Here is a 14,264-nt window from a genome sequence, read left to right on the forward strand (position 1 = left end):
CTTTCAAAAACTCGGGATATGTTCAATACTGAGGGCTCTAAAGATGTGCTTAGGAAACAAAAATACCACAGTAGTCTCTGTAGGTTTTGCCTTGGGACTGTGAGCAGTAATCACAACTGGGGAGACTGAGATTCAGATAAGCAGGACTTAGGAGTAGAGGCTCAGGGGGAAAAAATGGAGGAAATTGAATAAAACCTGTAATGCTCCACAGAATGATGTTAAAAATAGAAAGATGTCTGAAAACTGCTTAATGCCCTTATCTCCTTGACTCTGGTTCCAGCTTTGGTTACTGTTTTTACTCCTAGCCAGCAAAAGCTAATGAAAACAAAGGTTACATACATCTTTAAGTTGATAAAAACCAAGATAAACAGGGACACAGAAAGGGGTTTGTTCCTGGTGCTGTCTGGTTTTGATGAAGTGAAAATGCCACAGCTGCCATTAGGATGGGCCTTGATTCATTTCCCTGCCTCTGCTCCTGGTTTTAGTGTAAACACATGTTTTTACTGTCTCCACACAGCTGCATCTTTATCAATCCCAGATGTCCAGCAGGTTTGTGCCTTCAGAGCCCAACAGAGCTTCCCACATGTGCTTTTAATTCCTGTGATTCTAGAGAAAGGACTTATCAGAGAACAGATCTTTACCTTTAAGAGCAATCTTTCACACTAGGATAAACTTTCTTATGCTAAAATGCACAGACAAACAACATGCTTTCCAAGTGGCTGGAAGTAGCCCTCCATGCCCCTGCTCCTCATTAATGAGGGCTATTCAATCTTCCCTCCACTCAGCTCATCTTCTCCTCTTTCTTGAGTTGGCTGCTCTGTAATCATTTCCATGACAATTTATGATGATGTCACAGGCAAAGCACAATGATTTAAGAATAAGAGCTCTTCTCTGGTAAACTTAGGAAGGATTTGAGCATAATTATCCTCAGCAATAATAGGGGAAACAGAAGATTAGAGAGCAAGAATCAGAACGGCTAGATAGTAAGAAGAGCAATTTACCTCACCACAATGCAGGGTAATCCCCCACAGCTCATCTTCTAAGGATTGAATCTTTAAAGCTATGTAGGCATCTAAAGATACAGACAGGATCCTAGTGGGTGTTTTTATGGTTTCTTTTTTTCTAGTAACTCATTTGTACCTGCCTGGACCTTCAGATGGCCAAACGTTTTTTAGAATCTGTCCCTAAAGCCTTGTCTGGTTAGTCACTCTAATCACAGGATTTCTGCTAATTCCCTTGGGAAACTTCTAGATTAAAATTTTAATTGACTGGTTTCACCCATTCTGGCATGCTAATCTGGGTTATCCTAGATATTCCCCCCCAACACCATGGTACTTGAAAGGGCTTTCTCTGTTAGTTCTCAGTCTGTCCTTGAATTGACTCTCTTGTAGAAGACTGAATTGGGTATGACTTTCACCATGCAGGTGCCCATGGAGACAATTGTTTTCCAAGTACCTGTCCTCATTTCAGCTCCTCAGTTGTCCTCTCACTACTCTCTCTTGCCCAGGTTTCAGGCTCATTCTAGAGTTTCATCAATGTTTTCTCTGTATGTATGTTTTCTCTGATGTATTTATTAATTCCCCATTTCCATTTCCAGCCATCAACACTGCACACTTGTTGCTCAGTCAACACTGTGTTGACTGAGCCAGTCCCCTTCTGAAAGGCCCCTCTCTGCTCTCCCTCCCAGAGCTGCACTTACGGATCACTTCAACTTTGTACGTTGCATTGATTTCTCCAACTTTGTTGAACACCCGGCAGGTGTACTTCCCGCTGTCCTCTGGCTTCAGGTTCTTCAGGTTCAACGTCCACTTCTTCTTCTTGTTCTCCCCAATCTCCTGGGGAGTGAGGGGCTTGTTGTCCTTCAGCCACGTGATGTCGGGCCTGGGGTTGCCGCTGGCCACGCACTTGAGGCGGATGGAGCTGCCCACGGGGCGGGCGATCACCCTGCGTCTCATCTTGGCAGGCTGAGTGAACCTGGGCCGGGCTGCAAAAGGCATCAGAATGGACTCTGGTGAGCACAGGACATGAGCAAAGAAGGAAACTTGTTAAATCTTATGGCCAGATTTGCTTGAGAGGCAGCCCCTTACACACCAATGTATCACTGTCCCTCATACCAGCTCAAGCTGTTTTCCCTAGAACAGATTCACCACCTAGACCAATGCATTTGAAGCTCTACTGGACTGCTCTGGCCACTGCATGAACTTTCTGCATAGCACAGCCCCAGAATCTCTGTATCTGTAAGGCAATTGCACCAGACCATCTCACAGAATAATACCAAGATCACGCTATTGCAGCTGAAGGCAAAACGCGGCCCCATAATCACACGGTAATTGTTACCATATCCCACAAACTCCTTAGCCAAGACCAAAGGAAAAAACTTAGATTCCTGTCACGCTGACCATTTTCTCAATTTTTTGCTTGTCACATGAAGCTTCATTTCCTGAAGATGTTTTGCCTCTTAGTTCTCAGTGACTTTATTGGGACTTAAGAAGAGTCTCTTTTAAATACACAGGGAAGTCTTAGAAGTGTGACAGACTTTTTGTACATTGATCCAAACTTAAATGTAAGCAATTCCTTCAGCTCAAATTTACACAACATTCATGTTGATTGGTCCAAAGAAGAAAAAAAACGAATGAAAAGACCAAATAAAATTCCGTGAGTTTGTTATTAGATGATACCCCATGCCAGTCCATCCCAAAACTGGGGAGGAATTCTGAAGCAATAGCTGCTGGTGGATAGAAGCGTGGGTTAAATCAGTCATCTTGTTTAAGCAAAGAAATCACCAATATTTCTAAGAACAGAGACAAAAAACTTAGAGAAATGCAAGGCCCTCACCTGGCAAAGTTTGAAATTTAAGGAAGAATTTAAAAGAAATAACAAATTTCTTACGGTTATTTTAACTACACAATGCCAGTCCAGGGGCACTTCTAACTAAGCCCATCCTGTTGGAAGTCAGAAAAGACCTCCAAATTATTCCAATGCTGCCAGCTCCACAACTTAACAATGTCCCTAAGGATCATATCTACATGCTTTTTAAGCACTTCTAGGGATTCCCTGGCCAGCTACAGGATGGCCTAGTGAGACTCCCTACTTGACAGCCATCCCTGCTGCCCAGGGCTGAGGGCCAGAAGCTCTGGGATGTGCATTATAGTGGAGGTTTCCTGAGTGGAAGAGGCTGGTCTGCAGCTTCCTATCTCCAAGCACTGGGGAATGGCAGGCACTGCCCTCTGAGGTTTGTGAGCACACCCCTAAGCACTCACCCCCCTGCAGCCTTGGCCAACATCCCTCCCTCTGGGAAGAGGACACCCTTCGGCATACCCCTCTCCACAGAGTGCTTTTCTGCAGGGGAAACCATCTGTCTCCACAGCCTTCCCTTGCCCCCTTTGGCTGTCATTTTGGGTCCCAGCCATTTCATGTTATTTCAAACTCCTGCTCAGAAATGCTTTGCTCTCCATGCAGAGGCTTTCATGTGTAATCCAATGAACCGGAGTAACTCCGGCACTGGAAGTCTTTGCCGTGACAGCTGAGCAGCAAGTGTGACATACTAACCCCCTCCACAGGTCATGGTGCCTGGACTGCTGGGTGTTCCCTTTGGGGTCTGCTTCAGGAGGCCCCCTCACAGCAAACACAATCCTCCTTCCTCACAATGAACCCTGTCAGAGCTGCACACTGCGGGCAGCAACATCCCAAACTTTTGTCTGAGCCGAGGGAGATGTGCTGATAAGGGCTGTCACTGTGGAAATTGAGAAAATGTCTGCAAGGCTCATGGAGAGGTCAGGAATCAGCCATGCAATGGGTCTGAACAGTCACTCTGTAATATGGCAGTAATTTACTCTGAGACCAGGAACTCCAGGTCTAAGTAGAGGGGAGATCCTCATGGACAGGATTCCTGAGCTGGGACTAACACACCAAAGAGCAAGCTGGAGTCAGGACAGTCACACTTCCCCAGCAGACTGAAAAGTCAAGTGAGTGACTCTGAACTCTCACAAGAACTTGCTGGCATCCCTGCTCAGTAGAGGGCAATAAGGGCATTTTAAGACAGAAACTCTTTCCATCCCAAAAAAGCAGATATTTAACATTTCTGGTTTTCCTCCCACTGTGACTCCCATGAGTCTGTCTGGAGTTTTGTATTCACTCCTCACACATGGTTGCCCAAATACATACCAAACTACAGGTAAAGCTACACTTCTTTGGATCTTTCAGCCTTCCTTTCTTTCTTTTTCTGTTTAAAAAAGGTTAAGTGATTATGTGGTCTCAAAAGCTACTCCAGGCTATGTGCAATATGCTGAAACCAGATCCCATTTACACAGTCCTGAATGTTTCCTTGACAAAAGCCTGAATTGGACAAGTTTAGAAAAGCCAGTTAACAAAAAAAGGAGAAAGAGAGAGACACACACATTAGAGAGAAAAAGAGCTGCAGCAAGCACAAAGGAGAAGAAAGAGGAGAAGCAGCACTGTGAGACACAGGAAGAAAAGGTCTCTTGAGTTGATGCTAAATGTCTGTCCCCAAATCTGTTCCATTTACAGAAGTTTTGCCTGTTTGAGTGCCAGCAAAGGCCATTACAAAGTGCCTCTGTGTTATTCACAACCTTGTTCTCCTCCACATCACTTGGCATTTGCTTCATAAACATGAACCACACATTTTTACAGTATAAATTATGTCCCACTCAAGAGCAAGGGAAAACACAAGTGGATGGGGACAAAAAGACAGTGTTGTGTACAGGTTCCTGGCTGAAATGCTGTTGACCATGAAGATTTATTCAAAGCTAATGAAAATTAAATGCAACGGAAGCTTGTCAGCACAAAGACCTGTGAAGGAATCCATTGGTGTCCTCTCCCTGTGAGACACCTTGAGAGGCATGGATGGGTCCCTGAGGCTCCTGTCAGACACTGCTCACACAAAGGGAGGTGATAATCTGAAAAATGTTGTCTGCTGTGATGCAGCACCAGTACCTCCACGTAGTGACAGTCACTTCCAGCTTTCATGATAATTACAAAAAAATGTGTCTCAATAGGACTACGTATTGAAACACTTTCAGCTCTTCTGGTTAAGAGCTCAGTCAGTTGTGAGAAGACATGGATGGGGGTCTCCATCTTTCCCTACACCAGCTCCCTGCTCTCCCCAGAGATATCACTCTGTGATGGTAGATGGAAAGTGGAGCTTTTTTTTCACCATGCTTCTCCTCTCACATTTATCCAGGGGCCCAGGACTGTCACAACACAAATTGCTTCTTCATCCATCATCCTCCAGAGACCTGCAGACACACACTGACCCTCCCTGCACACCAGCTCACACCAGCAATTTACTGGTGAACAGTGCTAGACTGAAAGGGTGCCATGGCCAGCCCCAGGCATTTCTCTTCTTGGGGAGAGGAGAGGAGACAGGAGGGATGGGAAGAAGAAAAAGCAGAGGTTCAGGAACACTGAACTGGGCCAAGGCAGCACTGAGTAAGACACAATCTGATACAAGATTGTCAATGCCTAATAATTTGAGTAGGATTTACGTATTTTCTTCATAATATTACTGTTGTACTGTTGTATCAGTCCATCATCCAGCAGCTCTACCAGGAGCACAATGGTAATGAAATGTGGAGAGATGGCAGATTTGTACTAGCTGCTGAACCCCTCCTGAAGTACTTCTAACCTGCAGTTATCCAAGACACCCTTGCTCCAGCTCTAAATATTATCAACCCTTTCCAGAATGAGTGGAGGTTACTTTTCTCTCCCCAAACAAGCTTAGTCTGAGATAAATATTTAATTCAAGTGTAGCCTGGACTACACCACAGCACACCACATCCCTGTTTGCCAGCTGCTGAAGAAAACTGGCCTCAGCTTAAGTGGTGGGGACTCATACAGAGAAAACCTGTCATGTTCCACCCCTACCACTACTGTGAGGTTCTCCCTGGCCACAAATGTGGTACAAAGCCATCTCTGTATTATAAAACTGAAGAGAGGGATGTACTGCCTGAGCAAAATGAAATGCTGTGCTTCATCCCCTGAGCTCATAAACTCACATCACACTCCTGTCAGTAATGGCCAAAAGCTGTTTGGCATCAGCCTGACAACTTATTGTCCTTCAAGGAGTGCTTGGACCAAACTGGGCCTGCAAGTTTTGCAGCAATTCAGAGCCTGTTCCAAGTGAGATTTTAGCAGTTCCCCAAAGCTCTGCAACAGCAACAAAATCTGCCTGAACAGTCCATAGCTTAAAGAAGTTCAGGCAGGTGTCTGAAAGAGAGGGTGATCTTAAAAAATACTCATCTTGGCTTAGTGCTAATTCTCCTGAAGTGAAGTCAGACCTCCCATTTGCCCTCAGTCAGAGCAATGTTATGTTGGCACTGAAGACTTTTGGAAATATTGCTGTAAAAGTCAATATACTTTTTACAGGGAGTCTATGAAAGCTGTAATAGCTTCACATGCAGAAGAAAAGTCGCTGCCCAGAAAAACAAATACAAGGGAGAACCACGCTGGGCTAAATGGCAGGGGGCCCTAGGGCCAGCCACAGGCTGCATTTTGCAGGACCCTTGGATGGGATCCATTCACACCAACACATTCAGCTGACACTCTGTTTATTATTTGACCATATGTAGGGAGAACTCACTCCAGTTGCTCTGCCTTTCCTCTCCTTCAGCAACTGAGAGACGTGCCACATGAACAGCACTGAAGCAAGGACCGAAGAAAAACACAGAACACACACTGCTCCTTACCCCACTGCTTCCCAGAGTGATCTTCATATTCTCCATTGGAGCCTTCAGGCACCTGGCTGTCCTTTCCTGAGCTGGCATCATCTGTGAAGGAAAGGTAAAGGAAAAAGTTAAGAAGGTCTCCTGCAGGATGACAACAAGAGTTTGCATTTTGTGCTGGAGACACCACGCAGCTGAAGCAAACTCAACATACAGCAGGCATCCACATCCTGGCACCTACAGCCTGGCCAGTTTAATGAACAATTTCGTCTTCTGCTTTATGGGCTTTTCGGCAGGCTACCAAATCAATGGGAGTTTAATCAATGTTGCCATTAATAGCTGACAAAAGCCTCTTTGTTTATGTTTACAGGTTGCTGTTCCTTAGGAGGAGCTGATCTGTGGTACCATTTATTCAAATAATGGTATAAATCAAAATTAGAGATAATGAAACCTATGAGATGGGGGGAGACTTCAATGATGAGGCATACAGAGCACAAGCAATATGATTGTGGCCACTAATTCACCCTTCTACTTCCATACAAAATCAGAAAAGCAAGCAGGTCTGGGGTCAAATGAGCTCTCAAGGGATACTGAATACAAATTTATGGCTGGCAAAACCAATATTGATTTGAAAAGCTGCTTTGGGGTGTTTCTTTTTAATTAAGACCACCCATCCACCTGTATCAACACACCACTTTGTCCCTCATCACTCTTGTCTATATCACTACCACACAGCAGTACCAAAATCTCAGCTCTGCCCTGAAGAAATAGAAAGCTCTACAAAGTGAAACCCCCTTCTCCCCAGCAGTCCCCACCTCCAATTGCTACTGTGATATGGCCACCTGTGAGGTCTCCAGGAGGGCCAAGGGGGCAGGAGAGTGCCCTGAGCCTCCTTCTACAACCTGAGTGATACTGGTGGCCTCACACCTCTGCAGCACACAGATGTGAAAGTTTTTCCTCCTCCAGCTTGACCTCTACTCAGCTCTGAGCAGCCTCTGATGTAGCAATGGCTCACACCAGGAGGGAGGTGCACCTGAGGCACCCCAGGCACCTTCACATGATGCTGCAGCAAAACACATTCTCTTCTAAAACTAGTTCTGTGCTCTACAAGGTGGCACAGCCCCCGAGGGCAGCTGCATTTCAGGTGACAATCTGGACCAAGAGATCCTCAGCTCCTAACTTAAGTGCACTGAAGTGGATGAAAATTTTATTTTCAGAGACAGGTCAGGTGAAGGCTAGGAGAATGTTTGCCTCAATGAGGAAAACAATGGTGTAAAAACACAAACAAATAAAGACATGTAGAAACATCTAATTTAAGGAAGGAATGCCTCCAAATGCCCAACTCCTGAAAGTCATAAGAAAAGGGTCTTGTGAGCAAAAGAGAGGTAAATTATTTCTGTAATCTCTGCAACAGAGAGGGAAAACGGATCTCAGCTTATATATAAGCATGCCTTCCTGAAAAGGTACAAATAATAGAACTTCTCCTTAATGTTGTTTTACAAATTGAGTTGTGCTTAAAACAGGATTTAATGTGCAAAATTGTGCGCAGTCTTTGAGAGAGAAGAATGTGTCTAACCCAATCCTCACTCCAGGTTCTGCTATTTTGGAATATCTCTTCAGCACAGGACATTATATGCCAACAGATAAATAATGATCTGCTCTCATTAGCCTTGTCCCTTAAGCAGAGAGGCTGCAATGCCACATGAGTTTGTCCCCCCTCGACACTGGGAGATTTTTCTCTTCTCCTTTTGGCTATGTACAGCTGTCACTTTGAGGGGAAAAGAAAACTTTCTGGGCAGCAGTGCCATACTCAGACCTCAGCAGCTCCTCCAGCTGACTGCCCCATCCCACCTCCTGTCACTCTCTGTCCATGGCTGGACACCCTGAGCCTTTCCTGGGTGCCTCAGACCATGGGCATGCCCAAAACACGGGCAGCAGGGTGAAACAGGTCCCACTCAGCAAACACCAAGTCTCACAGAGAGCCTGAGTGCCAGAGCACCATGCAGGCTCTGCCTGCAGCCTGTGTCACGGAGAGGACCAGTGCCCCCTGAGCTGCACTTTGCAAGTTTATTTTTACAACCTTGGCAAACCAAATGCAGGGAATACAAAAATACACATTATACATGATGGCTTGCATATGACGTTTTCTCCTTTCAGTCAAAATACCAAAGGGACTATCTCCTGGCACTTGTACAGTTTTTCTCATAAATATCATAGTGTCACGAATGAACTCTTGGATACTGCCTGACAGCAAATCCCTCAGCACAATTAGAAAAATGTATTGAAATGGAGAGGAAGAACTGTGGTCAGAGATCTGGGATTCCTGTCCATTGTTAACTGCTGAATATCATAAAAGTGGTTACGACGTTCAAGTGGTGATGTTCTGTCAATTATACCTTAATCCTGCTCAGTTTGATGTATAAAGGGCAGGCTATCCCCCTTGCCTGCTGCCTCATGTTACAGTAAATCAGCCCCTGTGCCCTCCTCCTGCTGACACACAACCACTGACTATGGACTCCACACCTCCTGACTTGCTGCCAAGCTTTTGATGTAAGGAAAATTGCTCAGAATCCGTTTGATCCTTTGAAGATGCATCGTCAGTTGTTATCCCAACAAATTGCTGTGGAGTCACCTACCAAACCCAGAAAAAACATTTTTGGGGAAAGAGATCAGGATGACTTATGCCACCATAAATGGCTGATGGAATAGATGAATTGGTGGAGGAGCAAGACTGAAGTAACTGAATGCATTTAGGCACATTAGTTTAGATACGCTGGAAATTGCTTCACATGTGCTTGGAATCTGGTAACACTAACAATAGCTGAAGTCTTGAGGTGGGGAAATGCCATAAACATGGCAACTCTTGTAAAGCAAAACTGTTCCTTCCCGTCCCCAAAGCTGCTCATGGGGTGAGGAATGTTACAGCAAACCCTTCCAGCTGCCACGTGCAGTGAACTGGGCTCCTACCTTCCTCATATCTGAACAAACTCACACGCGGCAGCTGTACCAAAAAGCCGATTTGTGACATCCAGAAACTGGATGAAGCTCATTTGGGGAAGATTCCCTGGTGCCCCTGAGTCTCCAGTTGAACTTAAAAAGTGAGTGAGGCAGTGAAGTAGCCAGAGATATAATGATAAATAAATATAATCTAATCTGTGATGTGAGTGATGCAGGGTCAGGGCTCTCTTCTGCTGCATTCAGAGAGGAATCTGAATCTCCCCTCTTGCACCTTGGGCGAGTGTCTTAAGCTCTGACCTGTGGTTACAAAGAACCAAAAAAGAGCTGCTTTATTACTTCAGGAGAGAGATAACTCAGAAACACCCTGAGGATGGAAGGCCCCTGTCTAATTCAGACATCATCAATATTTGACTTCCACCTGCCTCAACCAAAGTCAGTATTGTGGCTGCGTGGAGTTTGTTTCTCTCTGCTTTGAACAACTTTCTTATGTTTTCAGTTTTAGTATCAAGTGGTTTCCAAGGATAGAGAAAGACTTTTATAGTGTTTTACAGAGGTCTGTGATGCTGAAAGCAAAGCTAAATTTCCTAAAAGCTCAGAGGTATCTGGTTCAGCCCAAACCTGCAGTCTGAAGCTTGCTTAATAGTGTCAGATCTGAAGACCTGCTGTTTGCATTTCACTCCAGCTGTCACAAACACAACTGGCCTGGCAGTATTCTTCTTAGACAGAGAGAGGACCTGGAGAAAGAAGCCACATTTGGATATATATGAGCAGCATACAAAATGGTGAGTTAGTAGCAGAGATCATGAGTCTTTGCTATATTCAAGAAATGACCTAATAATCCGGTTGCTTATTCATGCTCTTGTCAGCTCCCCACAGAGGTGGGCAGTTTGGGGTGATAAGTACATACAGAAAAATCAGCCTGCAGTCCAAGGGCAGCAGGGACCAGCTATGCAGCACTGCCAAATTTGCTGCCAGCAGATTACCATGAGAGGCAGTGCTAAGAAGGAAGAACTGCTGAAGTTTCCTACAAGCTCCCTTTTCTGTGACCTATATTGGAAGGTCATCCTGCACTAGACTTCTTGGACAGTATCACACGCTTAGGATAGCAGCCAGTTGGAAGATGAAGTGGAAAACCTGCCTTGAAAAGCAATCACTGACTAATTTTATGTCACGAGTATCTGATGCTAAGAAAACATACCCATGATTTAGGTGTCCTTAATGTACAATTTGGCTCCATGGTGTTAACAGAGCATGCTGGCTGGTCAAGAAACCTGAAGGGCAAGGCTCCAATATCGTGTCAGGTGACAGACTTGGAGACATGGGACAAACTCGTGTAGGCCCTTCCCCTCCAAATATCGCACGTGGCCATGCAACAGGGCTAGGATGGACACAGAGGCATCAGCCCTCTCTTCAGGAATGTCACCCCAGTGGCATCATCCTCAGCTGCTCTCCAGCCATTGCCTCTCCCTTGCTTCAGGATCTCATTCCAAGCTGGCTTTCAGGTCTGAGATGCCACAGGGCTGAGTGATACTGGTGGCACTGGGGAAGAGTGTGGTGTCCCAAAGTAGGCTGGATTTCTGCAGGAAAGGGATTTCTGTATGTAACTCCATCAACTGACAAAGCCCACTGAGGAGCCTATGGGACAAAGACTGCCACATCAGTAGGGATATGGTTACTGTTTATTACCATAGCAGAATTGTTCCATTCCCTCTTAAAAGTTAAAGCACATGGAAAATTCTGCATAATGGTCCAGCTCTGAGAGCAACTGATGGGAAATATTCAGAATGTTACTGAGTCAGGATCAAATTTTGTTTACCCACAGGCTCTCCATGAAGGCCTCATGTTTTATCTGAGAGGGTATGACTGGTTTTCAGGCCAACACCAACTGAGCATCCAACCACAACTCAAAACAACAGCCCAATTTTTGAAGCAAAAATCTAGCCATCATATTTCCCTATGATTCACAAAGTTGCTTCAATTTGTTATAATGCAAGGCCCGTCCCTGCTCTGACTTGATGGGACCAGCTTTGGAGTCTTTGATGTCAGACGCCTTGAAAGCCCCATTTCACAGATGAGCCAGCTTTGCATAAATAAACAAAGTGACCTCTGAACTGGAGCCTGAGACCTGAGCACACTTCAAAGCACTGGGGGAGGCGCTGGGGGGGCAGTGGGGAATGAAGCGATCAGCATCCATCATTAAGGCAGCCCCCACTCCACACTGATGCTGAACAAGGGGTGTAAATGAAAGGAGGGAGGCAAGTAGGGAGGGAGTGAAATGAGGGGGAAAGTGATGTAATCCAGTCAGGCTTGAACAATTATAATGAGGCCTTCTTCTTCTCCCATGGATGAATGAAAGAAATCTCTCTCAGCTCTGGCTTTAGGAGCTGACACTCACGTTTACCCAGATGCATCATGTTTGCACATCACATTTGCTCCCTGATGTCCTTCACTGCTGCAGAAGTCTAGGGGAGCGACCAAACTCAAGTTGCTTGTGGGAGATGGATCTTGGACCCTTCCAGGAGTTAAATCAGAACTTTTCTGTTGAGCCTAACCAGGAAAACTTAGACCATAAGCTTTGAACAGGAAAAGATTTGACTTATTTTTCAGCAGCCTTGAAGGTGCAGTAGACGGCAGATAAACACAAACAAAAGTGAGTGCAGTCTTAAAAAGTAGGTCTCTGCAGTTTAGCTCAGATGCATTCAGGTTTTACTGTAATACTTGCTGGAATTTAAAGGGAAAAACAAGGCAAAGATCAGTCAGTACTTTGGCTTAGGGGGCCTTCTGCTACCCTGGCTGGTTTATCTGATGCCCAGATGAATGGTCCATGAGGTACATGTGTAGGAAGGCAACAACAACTTTATCTCTGGGATATTACAGGGATTAAGGCACTTGCTTTTCCCAGATCTCCTTAATGTGGATTAACACTCCAGGTTTCGTTAGAATTTCAGCTGGTATTAATCCTCAATGGCCAGGGAAAAACAGCCCAACCCACTGGCTAGCACAAACACATCTGAGAGCTACCACTGCCAGCTGACAGGGTTTTATTGCTCATCTTGTAATATTTGGGATGTTTCTGGAGGACCTTGAACATGATCTTGACCATGAAGTCACTACTTTAAAATATAGGGGTTTTTTTGTTACTGAATAACAACTCAACATCTGTGATTCCAAAGAACTCTGTGCAAATACACTCTAAAATCTTTGGCAAAGAGAAGCAAAATACTAATTTTTGAGTTCTTGTGATTTTTCAGCTTGTTTTGTGTTTTTTGCAAGGCCTGAACTATGTCTTCAGGACCCTTGAGACAGGTGAATCCCAAGGATGACTTGAAATCATTAAGATGCAAAGTCTTCGCTTTGACTAATTCTGAATTTTTACCATCACTGAAGTCTAATTTACCAAGTGTCCACTCTGAACCCTCTTTCCTGCCAGAGAAAAGGACCAAACTTCAATGAACTCATCCCATTGACACAAACCCAGCATAAATATTAGATTTTGAATTGTTTTTTGAATGTTATTTGTAGATCCCCCATTAAACCTCCCAACTCATGTTCACCATTCCTTAACCTCCCTGTATTAACAGTGTCACCTACTGTGTTAACAGTGCTGATGTGATGAAAAAACAGGAAATGCTTTTAGAGTTTATGTGGAAGGGTTCAGTGAAAGCAAATGTATCAGGAATATTTGGATAAAAAAGACCTCATGGAGGAGCCCCCTCTCCTTGGGTCCAGTCAGAGAAAACCCCTCAAAATGGAAAAGTAGAAACCCACTCAGAGGAGTGCATAGTCAAGGAATATTCTGCTTTTCTATTAAAAAACCCCATAAATCTAAACCCAAAACCAACCAAACAACAACAACAAAAAAAAGAGAACAAAAACAAACAAACAAAATACCAAAACCAAAGAACCCACAATAAAACTAACATGAAGTAAAATGTTACTGGCAGAGAATTTCCCTGTGTGACAGGCACTGGAGACTTTTCTACTGACTGCCTTCAACTGCAGCTGGGCCAAAAATAACCAGAGGTATTAAAACTGGAAATTTCTTGACAATAAAAATAGAAAAAGGATGTGTTGGTGGCTTTTTCGGTATTTTCAGCTCTGGCCATTTTCATGAGAATTTCCACTCAAAAATTTTCATGGATTTCACTTCCAGCCCAGGGAATCTCTTGTAAGCAGGATGCTTTGCAAAAGGAACATTTGCAGGCCACCTGCCTCCTGAAGCACTGGAGGGACTGCACAGACAACAGACAAAAGCCCTGGCTGGGTAATGAAGAAATGAGGCTTCTGTCCAGAGCTGCATCAGTAACTCACATTTCTAAGTTGGGATGATGTGCAGGCCCATTGTATTACCTGTCAGTGACAAAGCTCTGAACTGTGGTTATTGCTGCAGCCCACATTGCAACAACAGGTGAACATAATCATAGATGACAGCTTTGAGATCAGGGAAGACTTAACTCTCTTCCACAGAATGAGAAAAAGGGGGACTATGGGGTAGCACAGACTTATGAAAACCAGTTTATTTTACAGGCAGGTACCAATCAAGCTCCAGCAGCACAGAAAACACAATCCTACTTTCACTGAGAGTTTCAGCAGCCTGGAGAGAAACTCTCACTGCTGTGCATAAGC

The 14,264-nt window shown here is 44.6% G+C and overlaps 1 protein-coding gene across 3 annotated transcripts in view; it reads right to left on the minus strand.

Moving 5' to 3' along the window:
• FGFRL1 (fibroblast growth factor receptor like 1) overlaps positions 1-14,264 on the minus strand; it is a 168,228-nt gene that overhangs the window by 9,301 nt on the left and 144,663 nt on the right. For all 3 annotated transcript variants that reach the window (XM_015625337.3, XM_033513778.1, XM_015625338.3), the window contains exons 4-5: positions 6,705-6,785; positions 1,700-1,984 (exon numbers count right to left, since the gene is read on the minus strand). In XM_015625337.3, coding sequence (XP_015480823.1) covers positions 1,700-1,984; positions 6,705-6,785 — 366 coding nt within the window. The remainder of the gene's footprint in view (positions 1-1,699; positions 1,985-6,704; positions 6,786-14,264) is intronic.

This window comes from Parus major, chromosome 4 (genome assembly GCF_001522545.3).
Source record: "Parus major isolate Abel chromosome 4, Parus_major1.1, whole genome shotgun sequence".
Taxonomy (NCBI): Eukaryota; Metazoa; Chordata; class Aves; order Passeriformes; family Paridae; genus Parus; species Parus major.